The 17,755-nt window shown below is 37.3% G+C and overlaps 1 protein-coding gene across 6 annotated transcripts in view; it reads right to left on the bottom strand.

The window, feature by feature from the left end:
- Positions 1–17,755, bottom strand: part of KCNN2 (potassium calcium-activated channel subfamily N member 2) — a 432,599-nt gene that overhangs the window by 95,732 nt on the left and 319,112 nt on the right. The window contains exon 1 of one of the 6 annotated variants that reach the window (XM_065546645.2): positions 11,703–11,789. The exons of the other annotated variants lie outside the window; for them this stretch is intronic. Coding sequence (XP_065402717.1) covers positions 11,703–11,705 — 3 coding nt within the window. The 5' untranslated portion in view covers positions 11,706–11,789. Of the gene's footprint in view, positions 1–11,702; positions 11,790–17,755 lie in introns of those variants that run through there. 6 annotated transcript variants of the gene reach the window in all.

Below are 17,755 nucleotides of genomic sequence, written 5' to 3'. Positions count from 1 at the left end.
CATCATTTTAAAACAGGCGCTTGGACCTATTGAAAACCCCCTCAGATGAAGTTGAAATGGACTCGCCTTATAACAAGTTGTTTTCCTCTTTCAGTCTGGATTTAAAGCCTTACACAACTCTAACTATATTCTCAGTGAAATCTATTTAGGGTGCCTCTGCAATCAGTTATACCCTATAATGCAACAACACATGAGCGTTCTTACAGGAAATCTTATTCTTGGCTTCAGAGAAAATCACAAGAGACCACAGACAAATGTGGCAGAAACATTTCTTCCAGTTTCCCCACGACTACTCTATTTTCTGTCTCTTTTCTTCTATTCGTCCATAGCCTTCCCTTGAATTATTCATTTATTTCCAATCTTCATTTAATAAAGATCCCCTTTTCCTCCTGTTTCTGTCATTCCTCACACCACCATCAATGAAAACAAACAAAAATTTTTAAGAAGAAAAAACCAGAGAGAAAGCAAAGTAAATAAATAGATATATAGATAAAGAGTAAAAGGGACAGAAAAGAGTATCTTCCTCTCTTCCCTGGCTCTCTGTAAACAAGTCCTCCAGGCCCTGGCAGTCTAGAGACAACCAGAAGCATTTGGAAATGTGTCGTGGCTTTTCTGACTGCCACGAGGACTTGCAAGGGATACTGACATTTAGGGCCCAGAAGCCAGGGGTGCCAACCATGCTGCAATGCTGAGAGTCCCATGTATTAGGAAGACCTTTGTTTTGAGAAGCTATACATATTCCAAAGATACTGTCATTGCTGTCTTTGGAAATTACTATCAGGGACTATTACAAGTCACATAAATAAAATAGTACTGTTCTTTAAATCCACATTTCCATTCTTACCAAAAATGTTATTATCCAGCTTCATTGTCTACTTTCTTCACCAAACTTGGCCCTGAATGACCCGGCAGTGTGCAAAAATCAAATCCACTTCCAAATGGGCTAAGAATCACCAAGACTCCAAATAGTCAAAAGCTGTGTGGCAAAGTCTCAGCTGAGTTCCAATAAAGGTATTCCCCATAATGTTCTGGACAACACTGCAAACTCAGGATAAATACCTTTCAAGGTATTTATCTGATAAAGAAATGTCAATCTGGATGTATCACTCTGATATACTGCTTACAAATAGCCTCCTCCTTCTAGGACTGGCCCTCCTTCCATTCTCCCCAATGCACTTGCTCCTCTCACCTCACTCTACTCTCTTTTTCTCAGCCCCCTTTTCATTACCCCTCTGCTCACTTCCCTAACCAGGCTGGTTCTCTCTGTTGAGTCTCACTCCTTCAACCATAATCCTACTGCCATTCTCAGCAGCATCACCCTTTACCTTTAGGTGATCCTGTCCAGGTAACTCCCAGTCTGGAACCTGATATCCAGGCTGCTGCAGGTGGCCTATGGCCACCACCCACCTGTGTCTTCAAGCTCAGTTGAACCCTTAGAATCACCTTGTGATCATTCCCACATCCACCATGGGTTGTTTTCCTTGAGGGCCACCACTGTTCCCCTTTCTCTCAGCACACACATTCCCCACAGTATCAGAGGAAATACCCTCTATTTGATATTTTAGCCACAATCTTACCTACAGCCACACTCTTTCCTCCTTATTTCCATTCTCTTTTGCTTCATGTGTCTAAAGCAATGTTTCACTAAAATCCAGTTCTCCTGCATCAATAGCCTATAGTCTAGTTCCTATACCTCTTTTCTCTCAGCAGAGTCTACAAAGTCAAACTTCTACTGTTTACTAAAAACAAAACACCCAAACAAAGAGAACCAGCGCTGGCTCCATGCCTAGTCTAGGTTGTGTTTGTTTTCTCACTTCATTCTCAAACAACTTCCAGGCAGATCTTGCTCCCATTAGCCTATCAAGACTACTCTTGCTAAGGTCACTAAAGACACCTTCATTATGAAATACGATCCTTCCATCTTAATTATTATCTTATTTGTCCTGTCATTCCTGCTTCCCTACAAATGATCTCTTTCCTTGGCTCCTGTGACATGTTGCTTTTTCCATCTGCTGCAACTCTTAAGGATCTCACTGTCTTTCTCTCCATTCTGTGTCCCTCCTTGGTATGGTTTGGATGTGTCCCCACAATATTAACCATCACACTACTGGAGTCCCTCTCTGACTCTTCTCTCACTCTCTACTTCCCTGGGTGGTCTGATCCTTCACTCTCCATTACCAGAATCCTCCTATTGGAGAACATCTTCCATTTTCTAATAATCTTTTTAAAATGTAATTCAAGATTAACACCATTCAAAGGCCCACCATGGCCTGATGGGTAAAATCTAATCTATACCCATAGCATACAAGCCATTCTGCAATCTGGTTTTGCCTCTCTCTCCAACTTCATTGCCTATTATTCTATTTACATCTCCCTATGGTTGGAGATTCCAGAACACAACACCTAATCACGCTTCTGGGTCTTTGTACATTCTGTCCCATGGCCTGGAAAGCCTCCATCTAGCAAATTTGCATTCCTTCAAGATCAAACTCCACATCACCTCCTCTAGCATGCAGTAGATGCCCTATAAAAATCCGGAAACTCCCTCCTTTGTTAAACCATGATCCTCATATGTGCCTCTTATTGATGCTGTCACATAAAGGACAATAAAACACTTCTTCATAAGATTGTCTCCCCTACGTGTTAGTGAGACTCCATGTCTACCTAGTGGAGGATAAGAAATGCTGGATAAATAAATTTCCTTGTTATTTCTTAGTTAACAGTGACTATCCTAATCACTAGATAGGTCATAATATCAATTAAATGTGCTTGTGGAAGCTGAGAATACCAAAGCATAATGCAAGTGAATGTACGACAGTCACCTAAATAATAAGTCATTGCAGCAGCATAATTTTGCAGTTCCATAGAGTCCAGATAACTTTCCTCTTTGGTAACTTCTGCAGAAAAATGTTCTATTACATAGTTGTTTTCTACTATCAAAGGTCTTAACACCTGAAATGATTTTTTTTTTTTATTTTATCATAGCACATATTTTAACGCTGAAATTGAGGAAAAATATTTACTTGTATTTTCTACATAATCCTGACCCTCAATGTTGCTTGTTTATTCATTTATTTATCCAGTATACTAAATACTATGTGGCAGGTATTAGTCTACATACCAGCCATACAGCAGCATTTATGACAAACAGAGAATCTGCCCATTGAAACTAACTTTTGCTAGGAAAAAAAAAAAGAACGAAAGAAAAACAACATAGTCAAGAAAGCAGACTTAAAGAAATCGAATAAAGTAATTATGCTTTTGGACACTGTTATGAAGGAAAGAAACAAGAGATGAAACAGAGAATAATATATTAGAGATGACAGTAGATGTGGTCATCAGGGAAAACCTCTGGATAAGTACCATTTGATGTAAGATCTGGACTAAGAGAAAAGCCAGCCGTGTAAACAACCAGGGGAATAATATTCTAGCCACAGGAAACAGCACATGTAAATACCCTGGGCTTTATAAAAGCCCTAGCATGCATAAAGAAATGAAGGAACATCAGACTGGCTGAAACTTAATGATCAAGGGGCAGCATGAAAGATCAGTTTGCAAATAAGTTTGAAGAGACCAACTGGGACCATATAAGCAGGCCTTTGTTGACCATAGTATCCAGACAGGATTTCAATCTAAGCCCAGCGGGAACCCACTGAAGGGTATTAGGCAGAGGAATGATGTCATCTGATTTGTAGCCTGAAGAGCTCATCCATACTGCTCTGGGGAAAATAGGGTGAAGAGGGGCAAGTGTGGAAGGAAGGATAAAAGTTAGGAAGCTCTACTGCATTTGATTGGTTGTGGTACCTTATCACCTAAAATGGGGGACTGTCATGGAAATGCAGACAATGAGTGCATTGGACATAAAGTTTGGAGATCTTACAACATCCCAAATTCTCTAGGTCACAGCTAAAGCAGTGTTAAGAGAAAAGTTTATAGCACTAAATGCCCATGTGAAAAAGTTAGAAAGATCTCAAATTTAAAACATAACATCACACCTACAGAAACTAGAGAAACAAGAGGAAACCGACCTGAAAGCTAATAGAAGACAAGAAATAACCAAAATCAGAGCTGAACCGAAGGAAACTGAGAAGCAAAAAACTATATAAAAGATCAACAAGTCAAGGAGTTGGCTATTTTCAAGAATAAATAAGATAGACCACTAGCTAGGCTAATAAAGAAAATAGAGAAGATCCAAATAAACACAATCAGAAATGACAAAGGGGATATTACCACCAACCACACAGAAATAAATAAAAAAATGCAAACCCTCAAAGGCTACTATGTATATCTCTACGCACAAAAGCTACAAAACTCAGAGGAAATAGAAAAATTCCTGGAAATATACAATCTCCCAAGATTGAACCAGGAAGAAATGAAATGCCTGAACAGACCAATAACAAGTTCCAAAATGAAATCAGTAATAAAAAGCCTATCAACTAGAAAAAGTACAGGACCAGAGGAATTCACAGCCAAATTCTATCAGATGTATTAATGTAAGTAAGAGCTGATACCATTCCTACTGAAACTATTTCAAAAAATTGAGACGGAGGGACTTCTCCCTATCTCATTTTAGGAGGCTAGCATCAACCTGATACCAAAACCCGGCAGAGACACAACAAAAACATAAAACTTCAGGTAAATATCCTTGGTGAACGTTGATGCAAAAATTCTCAACAAAATACTAGCAACCAGAATCCAGCAGCACATCAAAAAGCTAATCCAACACAATCAAATATGCTTTATCTCTCGGATGCAAGGTTGGTTCAACATACGTGAATCATTCAACATGATTTATCACATAAACAGAGGTAAAAACAAAAATCACATGATCATCTCAATAGATGCAGAAAAGGTCTATGGCCATACCACCCCGAACACACACAATCTCATCAATACATGCAGAAAAAGCTTTTGGTAAAACTCAACAGGCCATAATGTTAAAAATCTTCAACAAACTAGACATTGAGGAAACATACTTTAAAATAATAGGAGCAATCTATGACAAACCCCTAGCCAACATCATGCTGAATAGGCTAAAGCTGGAAGTATTCCCCTAGAAAACTGGTACAAAACAAAGATGTCCTCTCTTCCCACTCCTATTCAACATAGTACAGGAAGTCTTAGCCAGAGCATTCATGAAAGAGAAAGAAATAAAAGGAATCCCAACAGGAAGAGAGGAAGTCAAACTATCCCTGTTTGCAGGTGATAGGATTTTATACTTAGAAAACTCCATAATCTCTGCACAAAAGTTCAATGATTTAATAAACAACTTCAGCAAAGTTTCAGGAAACAAAATTACTCTATAAAAATCAGTAGCATTCCTATACACCAACAGCATTCAAGGTGAGAGGCAAATCAAGAACACAATCCCATTCATAATAACCACAAAAAGAATAAAATAGCTAGGAATACAACCAAACAAGAAAGTGAAAGATCTCTGTGATGAAAATTACAAAACACTGCCCAAAGAAATCAGAGATTACATAAACAAATGGAAAAGCATTCCATGCTCATGGATAGGAAGAATCAGTATTGTTAAAACAGCCACATTGCCCAAAGCAATTTACAGAATCAGTGCTATTCGTATCAAACTGTCAATGACATTCTTCACAGAAATAGAAAAAACTATTTTAAAATTCACATGTAACCAAAAAAAAAAAAAAAAAAAAAAAAAAAGTTGAATAGCCAAAGCAATCCTAAGCAAAAAAAAAAAAAAACCCAACCAATACTAGAGGCATCACATTACCCAATTTCGAACTATGCTACAAGGCTACAGAAACCACACAACACGGCACTGGTACAAAAACAGATATAAAGTTCAATGGAGCAGAAATACAGAGTTCTACACAGTGCAGACATAATGCTACACATCTACAACCTTCAACAAAATTGACAAAACCTAGCAATGAAGAAAGAATGCCCTATTTGATACATGGTACTGGGAAAACTGGCTAGCCACCTGCAGAAGACTGAAACTGGATCCCTTCTTTATACAATATACAAAAATCAACTCTAGACGTGTTGATTTTTTATAGTTTAAGTCCAACTATAGACTTAAATGTAAAACCCCAAACAATAAAAACCCTGAACTATAACCTAAGAAATACAATTCTGGACATAGGACCTGGAAAATATTTCATGATGAAGACACCAAAAGCAACTGCAACAAAAACAAAAATTGACAAATGGGACGTAATTAAACTAAAGAGTTTCTGCACAGCAAAAGAAACTGAACACAGTAAACAGACAACCTATAAAAAGGAAGAAAATATATACAAACTATGCCTCTGACGAAGGTCTAATATCCAGCATCTATAATAAACTTAAACAAATTTACAAGAAACAACAACCCCATTAAAAAGTAGGCTAAGACATGAACAGACTCTATTCAAAAATAAGACATATATGCAGCCAACAAGCATATGAAAAAAATGCTCATCATCCCTAATCATCAGAGAAAGGCAAATCAAAACCACAATGAGATACTATTTCACACCAGTTAGAATGGCCATTATTACAAAGTCAAAAAATAACAGATGTGGCCAGGCATGGTGGCTCACGCCTGTAATCCCAGCACTTTGTGTGGCCGAGGTGGGCAGATCACCTGAGGTCATGAGTTTGAGACCAGCCTGGCCAACATGGTGAAACCCCATCTCTACTAAAAATATAAAAATTAGCCAGGTGTTATGGTGTGTGCCTGTAATCCCAGCTACTCAGGAGGCTGAATCAGAAGAATCACTTGAACCCAGGAAGCGGAGGCTGCAGTGAGCCAAGATTGCACCACTGCGCTCCAGCCTGGGCACAAGAGCAAAACTCTGTTTCAAAAAAATAAAAAACTAACAGATGCTGGTGAAGTTGCAGAGAAAAGAGAATACTTACACACTTCTGGTAGGAATGTAAATGAATTCAGCCACTGTGGAAAGCAATTTGATGGATTTCTCAAAGAACTTAAAACAGAATTACCAGTAGACCCAGCAATCCCATTATTGAGTACATACCCAAAGGATTATAAATCATTCCACCATAAAAACACACGCATGCATATATTAACTGCAGCAGTATTCACAACAGCAAAGACATGAAATCAACCTAAATGCCCTTCATTGGTAGAGTGGATAAAGAACATATGGTATGTATACACCATGGAATACTGCACAGCTATAAAAAGAATAAGATCATATCATTTGCAGCAGCGTGGATGGGACTGGAGGCCATTATCTTAAATGAACCAATGCAGGAATAGAAAATCAAATACCACATATTCCTACTTCTAAGTGGGAGCTTAACAGTGAGTACGCTTGGACACAAAGAAGGAAATGATAGACACCACGGCCTACCTGAGGGTAGAGGGTGGGAGGAAGGTGAGGATCAAAAGACTACCTAGGCTGGGCACGGTGGCTCATGCCTGAAATCCCAGCACTTTGGGAGGCCAAGGTGGGTGGATCACGAGGTCAGGAGTTCGAGACCAGCCTGGCCAACATGATGAAACCCCGTCTTTACTAAAAATACAAAAATTAGCCGGGTGTGGGGATGCATGCCTGTAGTCCCAGCTACTCTGGAGGCTGAGGCAGGAGAATCGCCTGAACCTGGGAGACACAGGTTGCAGTGAGTCGAGATTGCGCCAATGCACTCCACCCTGGGCAACAGAGCAAGACTCCATCTCAAAAAAAGAAAAAGAAAAAAAAGAAAAGACTACCTATTGGATACTATGTTTATATGCTTATTACCTACATGATATAACCCAAACCCCCGGAGACACAATTTATCTATATAACAAAGATGCACATGTACCCTTCAACCTAAAATAAAAGTTTTAAAAAATCCATTTAATAGAGGCATACATAAAGTTTTCAATTCTTCCACAAAGAAAACTGCTGTATGGCATAGAAAAACACCTAAGTAATGTTCTCAGTTTCTCCCTCTTAATTAGTTTTCCTAGTCTCCCTTAAGAAAACAAAAGCCCTTTCTCCTGATTCACCAAATAATAAAATACTGACTACCATCTAAACAACAACAAAAGTAGAAATCTTGTCAGAACTTGCTGATGGACTGAATGTGGGAGCAATAAAAGAGAAGATGCAAACATGGCTATTGTGTTTCTACCCTGAGAAACACAGTGGATGGTAGTGCCATTTCCTAGGTACAATGGGCCCAGGGCCGGAGGGAGACCAGGAATGTAATAAACAAAAGGTTTCATTTTGGCCACTTACATCCGAGTATATACGCCAAGTGCAGGTCACTCAGAAGAGAAGTCTGGACTATTGAAGTAAATTTCAGAAAATTGTTATTTGGGTAATTTTATGAGATCAAAGGAAAAATCAGACAAAGTGAAAAGAACAAAACCGTACTCAAGGCCAAGTCCTGAGGAAGCCCAAATGTGGAGGATATTTGGAAGGTCAGGACATAACAGGATCTGAAAAGCAGCAGGCAGTGAAGCAGGAAGGAAAGAACTGTCCTAGGAGACAAGGGTAAGTGCTGTCAATTAAAAACTGTACAGTGGTATTTACCAGGTTGAGAGATACGTTAATGCACTCAATTCTATAAAGAAAATGAAAGCATTCTCAACATCACAGGTGTTCAACACTCATACAATGTCAAGTATGAAAATCTAGAAATATTCTCATTATATTCCGTATAATCTTTGGAATATATATGATCTAAGTTCACTTCTAGGGGAGTTAAAGTAATGAGAAGGACTAATATTATTTAGTTCTTCTATAGTCATTTTCAATTCTGAGGCTGTTAAGAGAAGAAAGATTTTAGGTCAAAAGAACAGTTTAATCTACCTTAATTCTAGGGGATGGTTAACAGTCTTGGCCAGAGGTCTAAAGTAACTTGAAAGCATAATGCTGAATATGCCCTCAGAATATGTCCCATCACAAGCACGAACTTTCCAGTGCAACTGTTTTGTATTTGCTCAGATAACCAAATATAATATACTTCAAGCTCATCATCACAGATTAGTGAGCACTGACCAGCCATCAGTGAAGAGGGGCTGGAGTTTAGCAGGAGGGGCCTGTCCACAAAGAGGTAACCTGTGTGCACCAGAAGGAGCTCGGCTGCAGAACCCCTCTCCTATCTACCTTCTGCACGTGCTTTTCCTCTGCAATGTAACTGCAAGCTCTTGCAGTCTGGGACAACTCATTAAACATCTTGGGTTTACTTTCTAAAAAATAATCCAGGGTATTGCTCAGCATAAAACTGGGGCTTAAAAATTACACACTGAAAAAAATAATTTTAGTCATGTATTTGTTAGGAAAGTAAGTAGAATAGCCAGGAAAATTCTGAAAAGGAAGAGTAACAAGGGAGAAGCAGCCACATAAATTTTAAAACAAATTAATAATTAAAACCAGGTGGTACTGGCACTTCATATAACTGAAAGCCTGATGGAACAGAACAGAAAGTCTAAAATAGACCCAATATACTGGGAATTTCATAATAATACAAAGGTAGACTCTCAATCAGTGGGGAAAATATAGCTTATGGAAAAATGATTCAGAGACAACTAAGTAACCACCTAGAGAAAGGCAGAGTTAAACCCATGCCTCATACCCATACCAAAAAAAATTCTAAGTGTTTGAAAGATCTAGATATGAAAATGAAAATACTAACATATTAAAAGAAATCAGGTAAGAATTATGCTGTAACCTTGGAGAAAGGAAGGTCTTTTTACACAAACTTCAGAGACAAGATAAAATACTGCATTTTATCTTTTAATGTATTTAATGCATTTGACTGCATTAAACTTTTGTTTTCTGCAACTAACTAAAGCTACAATAAAGAGAGTAAAAAGACAAACACCAAACCATGGGGAAAACGTTCACAACACCTATCACAAAGGACTAATCTCTCTAATATGCAGAAGTTCCTAAACATTAAGGAAGAGACAAGCAGCACAGTAGAAAAATGAATGCAGGATACAAGCCTTAGGTCATGGAAAATGAGATAAAAAGGGCTCTTAAACTTATAGAAACAGATGCCCAACCTCAATCATAAGAAGAAAATGAGATACCATTTTTTGACCTGTCAGACTGAATAGGCAGTAAAAGTTTTATAACATGTTATACCATTGAATGTATGAGGAAACAGTACTCGCATATATCTCAGGCAGAAGTGTAAATTGGTACAATCTGAGGAGAGCAATTTATCAGGCTATAAGCATACATTCTCTTTGATAATGTAATTCAATTTCCTTAGAATAAATTCTGTCATATCAATATATTTGCAAGAGTGAAAAATAGTGAATGTATATGATTATTTGTTGCAGCATTGCTTGTATATTAGCAAAAAAACTGGAAATAATATGAATAATCTAGCAGGGAAATGGGTTAAATGAATTATGAATGGCCACAAAATGAATAGTATGCCATGAAACAAAAGATGAAGAAAGGTGTTATATGGTATTAAAAAGAGATATCAGGTAAGTACTGAGTTTTTTTTTTAAGCAAAGTATATGCTATTATTTGTGAAGATCTGTTAAAGGGGAGATGGTATATCTGTATTTGTATGTGCAAAAAGTATCTCTGAAAGAATACTCCAGAAATTAATGATAAAAGTCACTTAGGGGAGGTGAACTGAGTGGTTGGGCACTAGAAATGGATGGGAGACTTTAAATTATGTAATATTTAATGCTTTTTTTTTTAACTTTGCAGATGTGAGTAAATGAATATAAGTTAGTTAATAATAAAATCAGTTTTTATGGTTAAAAAACAGAGGAGGGAAGAATGAGAATAACGAGGTTGTCAGACATCCAAATAAATCCTAACAGTATACATGTACACAACTTCAAAACTAGAAAGTAATCACTGACTTTCTAAATGACAGTGTACACAGCCAAACACACTGAATCAAACTTACATCTAAAATATTCTGCTTACTAAGACAAAACCTTGAGCCATTATGTTACATAACTGTTTTCAACAGCATGAACAAAAATAAGTAAGATTTCTTGGTTAACCTTTAAGCCAAATATTCAATAAAACCAAGCTCTCTTTTTTTCATTCACTTACTGAATGCTTCTATTTGTAAGGTTCTGTGGATACAAGGATTAAAAAGCCTCTCAGTTTTTGATGCAGAAGAGCAATATACATGAAAGATTTATATTTAAATTTACATTCAAATGTTTCCTTGTGGTAAGTACTACAACAGAGAAACAAAGAAAATGCTGAGGAAATACAGAGGAGGTCAGAGGAGGCTCCATCATGGAACAGTATATGGTGCTTTTCCCACCAGAATCTTCACATAACCCATGACAAGGAACTTTCAATATCATTTTTAGGACATTTTTGGGATCATGACCCCAAACAAAAATGCACAGAAATGTATTCATTCAAAAAAGCAAAAAAACCTCCTTCCTTAGAAACTAGCATTTGGATGTAACAAAGTGAAAAAAAAACACACACACACATACACAAAAGAAAAAAACACTACAGAAGAAAGCCAAATAATGAGGTTTTCTTTATTAATGTGTTACTAGGATTCAGTCAACAAAGAAGTGAGACTACAGTTGCCCATCACAGACCATGTCAAAAGACAAACAGAAAGGGAGAGATGACTTTTCAATGGTCTCACTGAGATTTCATCCAAGATCCTCAGCCCAGAACTGCAGGAGGGAAAGAAACAGAAGAGCTATGTTCAGAAATCACCAATTCTGAGCAAAACTCAGAAGCAACGAGCAAAGCTGATGCTTATCATTCCCTTACCATCCATCCTGGAACCTTCCCCTCTCTTGAAGCCTCATGCCCATTCCAGCAACCCTGTTCACTCTTGCCACCCTGAAACTTCTCTGCATCCAAGGAGGAGGAATGTGAAACTAATTAGGTATTCATCACTGAATTGTGAACTCCTCTCTGGGAGAAAAGTATGAAGAAAAAACTTGTTGGAATGCAGAAAACTAAGGCTCAGATCCTAGATATGCTACTAACTTGTTATATGACCTTGGGAAGTCATTCAAACTTTGCTGACCTTATTTCTGCTATCTGTAAAAATGGAGATGTTATTTGCTGTTTCAGAAAGTCATTTTAATAACAAAATGAACATATATCATATGTTGTAGGCAACACTATGAAGTGGCTAACCCAAAAGTATTCCCATCCTTCTCTCTTGCCTATCTACACTACAGAAATATCAGTTTCCCCAGACTCCTTTGCAGTTATGTGAGCCATGTGATGCAGTTCCAATCTGAAATCATAAGCAAAAGGTTGCTCGAGAACTTAGTAGAATATATTTGCTTTTCTGGATTAAAAAAAGACAGACATGGCTGACATAGAACTCTTCCTTCCCTTCCTCCAGCCTTAAATAGAGGTGATACTTGGATCTGCAGTAGCCACCCTGTGACCGTGAAAAAGAGACAAAAGAGTCACAGTAATTCCAGCCCTGATATCTTAAGCCACTGAACCAGCAGCCACCTACCCCATTTGTTAAAGTTACCATCAGGTGGATTTTCTGTTACTTGAGCAGCTGAAAGTATGCCTGCATTTAATTTAATAGTCATTAAAGTGCTATGTAAAGATTTATAAAAGAAAAATAACATTTATTAACTTAAAACACTTTATGGAGAGAGCAGCCAACAATGCAAAAGAAATGCATCTCAAATACTGAAATTTAAAGTACAATAACCATTGAGCGGTAGAGTTATTTCTGGGGTGGGTGGCTTTTGTTCATGCCTTTTAAATATCAACCAACTGCTCTGAATATCTGGTAGTGTGACTCACAGGAAACACACACACACACACACACACACACACACACACACACACACATTTTGGAGCCAGAGAAGTTTGGATTTAATTTCTGGCTTGACCACTTACTAGCTGAGTGGTTTGGGGCAATATATTTAATCTCTCTAAAACTTCAGTTTCTTCCGCTACAAAAAAAATAAAAATAAAAATAATATCAACCTTACATGATTAGTATGCGTTAACACCAGCTCTGCTGTCCCTAGTAAAAGTGACCAAATGAATAACTATTAGCATCCCATGGACCTTCAAAGAGGGACAAGTAGATGAATTAAATAACTTGTGATATAAAGACAGGAAAATTAGCCATGGAAGAGGAAGAAGGGAAATTGGCAAGGAAAGACAGATCTAGACCAACATCAGTATTGGGAAAAGCTCTAGAAACTCCAGCTGCACCTATTTTTGAAAGAAGTACTCTTGTCATTTGCTAAAATAATGAGTTTCTGAAATTGTCTTCTCCTGACTTAGGCAAGAGCTTTATCTACAGGTCAAAAATCCTAGAATCATCCACCAGGATGCAGTGATAGTTAAGGTTATGTATAACAAATCCATGTTCTGCTGCTCTTAAGACTTAATCAGAAACTTACTCCCCTTTCACATGTTTCTTACCACCAGGCCCACACCTTCTGTGGTCCCACAAAAGGCACTGCATGCATGTTGACATATTATCATGCAATTATGTTCACATTCACATTACTTTGGAATTTATGCAAGTTGCCTCTAAAATTACTTTTGAACTTATCTGTTAAGATAATCATTTTCCCCTTTTTGGTTCTCTCAACAGAACTGACATCACAGAAAGCACTGTGGTGTATGGATTATGTGCCTGCACTCTAATTGAGTTAAGCAGATCTAGAGTTGATTTTGACATGCCACAATTGATGAGCTCTGTAACTGCAGAAAGTTACTCAAACTTTCTGAGCTCCAGTTTCATCATCTGTTAAGGATGCCTTGTCATAGGACTACTAGGATAGTGCTCAACAAATGTTATTTTCTTTCATAATAGTTCACTTCAGCACTGTGTCAAAATCTGGCCTCCAATCAATGTAACCTTAACTATCTACAGGTAGAATAAGGAGGGATGAACACAAAGAAAAACATCACTGATTGTAGCTACTGGAAAGGATGAAAATCAAGGTTAGATGAAATGAGAAATTCAAAGCTCCTCCAAGGTCAGTTTTTTACTTATTTTAATGGTTTATAAAATTTGGTATGTATCATCAAATCATTTCTGCAAGAAGATGGGGAACCAATCATAAATAAAATAAGCCTGGCAAGGCCTCAAACCATGAAATAATTAAATATAAGCCAATGTGTTTGATTCTAAAAGTTTAATCTGAAATGACAAAAACTCTACATTTTCATTTGAAGCATTACAGTAATATTGCTACATTGCTAAAATGTATTAGCATCACCTTAGTTATTTTAAGCACCTAAAAAGCTGGCTAAAAGCTAGGTCACCATTATTATCTCATTTGCCCTTAGAAGAGTCCAATTAAAGCCCAGGCAATTGAAAGAATTTGGTCACGGTCACAGTGTGAGTTATTGAAAAACCTGAAGCTAAAGTTCAGGTCTTCCAGCATTCACATCATTTGATGGGGGCATCAGGCTGTACTGAAAAGTTGGAAGCAAATCAATATTTATAAAGCAAAAAAATGCTTACCCACTAATTTACATTATGATTTCTCCAATGTCACATCTTCATCGCTGGTCTTAGATGACCTCCTGCTTTCCGGCAAAAGCAAATATTTAAATAAACTTGCACATTACATTCAATGCCCCATGGTAACAGAAATAGACTACGTCCTAGTTTAGTCTTTTTCCAAGTTAGATATTTTTCATTCTGAAAACTTTTTTAACTTCAGTTGTATAGAACCTCAGAGTCCACGTGGTATTTGGGATGAAACTTGTAAGGCTGTTTTAAAGTATGCTTAACTCATCACATGTTAACAGGACCAGATACTGTTCTAGCCTGTTGTGTGTATTAACTCATATAAAACACGAAGCAATTCCAGAAGGTGTATACTGTAATTATCTCCATCTTGGAGAAGAGAAAACTGAGGCTCAGAGGTTAAGGAACTTGCCAGGGTTACATGGTACAGGGCTAGCATATGAACCCAAGCAATCTGGCTTCAGAGCCTGTGTCCATAATAAGCACACTGCGACTTGTCACATACTTAGCCAGTATAAAATATTTTTAGGAAGAACACAGAGACAATGCCAATGACAACATCAAATGAACCCATATATTCTTAACCAGTTTGGTTATCTAAGGCCCTTGCTTTCAGCAAAGGAGAAACAAACATATACAATGGGGAAAAAAAAATCAGGTGCTTAAAGGAAAACAATTATTACATTAAGTAAATGAGGTATAGCAGTAAGCACTGACAGAGAGGAAAGACACATGCACGTGCGCGCACACACACCCCACACCACCAAAAAGCAGATACAAGGTCTCAAAAAATCCAACAGTCTTAACTCATCTAATGAAAAATCAAACATTCTTACATACCTCAATTACCAGAGAACATCACTGTATTACAACACAATGCAAAGCCTCATATTCCAAATAACAGTGTTGACCTCAACAAAGACTCTCTGGGACCTAACTGATTCTCTTTTTGAATGCGGGGTAGGGGGGTGGGGTGTAAAATCATTATTTAAATTATGTCTAAATTTTAGAACTATTCCTATCCAGATTGTTAAAATAAAAAAAAAAATTGATATAGAGTAAGTCACTGTAAACTTGAAAGTACTAAAACAAAATGATGGTCAGTCTAGAAGTCTATACAGAATTAACTATCTCTCAGGGGAAAGGGTGAAAGACATTTTGAGACACACACAGAATGAGAACAGAAGTGACTGCTAAGGAGTGCTCTGCGCGCAGCAAGAAGTAAACAGAAACCAGAAAGAAGGAGCTAAAGAAAGAAACAAATAACCATGCTAGTAAGTCTAAACACAAATTGACCATACATAATTATAATTGTCAACATAACCATATGATTAATTTGGAGGAAGTCAAAAAAGCAAGGTAATGAATAAAATGCTGGACATCAATAGTATGATGGAAGGAGGAAGGGAGACAAGAATGAAGGCCTCCAAGGGTTGTTACACTGTACAGAAGAACAGAAATTCTGATCAACCTTAAACATTGTTAAATATACATATTTGCTAAAAATTTAAGAGTAACCACTAGAAGAGGGGATATAAATTGCATAACATCTAAACTGCCAGAGAAAGAAATGAATGTTTAAATACTTCACATCACCCAAAATAAGGAAAGAAAGGCGAAAGATAGAAGCAGTGAAAACATTACGAACCCAAAATAATGTCAGAAATAGGTACAAAAATAACAGTTGCCATAAAAATGCAAATGAACTAAACTATACATCCAAAATATAATGTTGAGTAGAAAAAAGCAAGTTGTAAAATAACAGGTACAGCATAGCATCTATGAAATTGAAAGAATGCAAATACTATATTGTTTATAAATACGATTCTATTTAGTGAACACATAAGAGCATGGACTGGAAGGATACACATGAGTTTCTGAATGGCAGTTGCCTCTACAGACAGAAGGAGGGTAAAGAGACTAGGAAGAAAATGAAGGCTATTTCAACTGTAATATTCTTTTCCTCCTATGATAAATATTATCTGGGTGGGAACAGCGCGGGAGAGCAAAGCCCTCTACTGCCAACTGGCAAAAAGCTAGAGAGCCTCTGAGAATGAACATCTCTGAAATGTCAGGAAGTCTAGTCTCTGAGTCTCCTCAGAGCTACAGGATGGAGGGCCTTTCTTCCATCCTTTCTAATGTACAACAAAGAGGCTCTATTGGAGCTGAAACCAATGAAGAAGCTACCAAAGAAGAAAGTCACCAGAATGATTCTTCAGGCTCAACGGCTCAGAGCCTTAGCAACTGGGAACACATGCCAGAAGCATGTGATACATGAGCCCAAAGTCTAAGAACAAAAACCACAGAGAATATTTTTTTTTAGCAGTTTTTATTTTTTTTCCTAACTGAAGCTCTCAAACTTAGTTAGAATAGAGTATTATGAAACACATTAAACTCAGTTTGATAACAGTCAAGGTTAAGCAAAAATGCACTAAGCTGTAGCTCACTGTTTAATTCCAAAAACTTCCTTTTTAAAACATTCTACTTTACCATGTAATGGCTGCCATATGTTGTTACATTAATAGTTACTTCCCTGATTTTAAAATAACATGACAAAATAGACATTAAGTGGCAAGTCTGTCACAAGCAGCCATGCCAATGATTAAGCACAAATCATGGGACTAGCTCCGAATACCCACATGGTAAGACCTGTTGATCAGGGCTGGTTTTGATGATTTTTAATAAAGATTATCCATTTGTATTACTTGGCTTCAGAATCAGACAAATATTCTTTCTCAATGCCATATCTTGATTAAAGAAAAAATAATGAAGTGGCCACAATGAAGTTAGGTTTTCTCTAGAACACAAGTTAGGCTCATTTTTTTCTACCCTAAATGCTACGGGGAGTGACACATATCCGGGAAGTATTTCAAGATTGCGAACTGGCCTAACATAAAAGTACAGCATCCTAAAGGTAGGATGAAGAAAGTAAGGACAGTAGAGAGCAAAAATCTACACACGTCTTAACGAGGGTTCTCCATCAAAAAGAAGAATAACCAACCTGTTGATGAATGGGGGGCGGGTAGCAAACAGAGACTGAAATCTCTCAGAATTCTGAGAGGCAGACAGAGTATTTGCTGACATGTTGGTCAACTACTCCCTTAACTTACAGCAACCCTTGCCCCTCCTTAAATTCCTCCATAGGTGCTTATATTACAAACACATACAATAAGAACGAGAGAAATAAATCCTGGCTCAACCTTTCAGATGGCGGGAATTTTTAAATTCTGTATTTTTGTATCACATTAAATTCAAAACTAAGGATACTACTAAAAAGTTGGGATTTGAGGCTGCATGATTTTTAAATGGCAAACAAGATAAAAAAATATGAAGCAAATTTTTAAAA

The sequence above is a fragment of the Macaca fascicularis genome, chromosome 6 (assembly GCF_037993035.2).
Source record: "Macaca fascicularis isolate 582-1 chromosome 6, T2T-MFA8v1.1".
Lineage (NCBI taxonomy): Eukaryota > Metazoa > Chordata > Mammalia > Primates > Cercopithecidae > Macaca > Macaca fascicularis.
The sequence above is the reverse complement of the archived record's forward strand: the minus strand, read 5'-3'. Positions and strand labels throughout refer to the sequence as shown.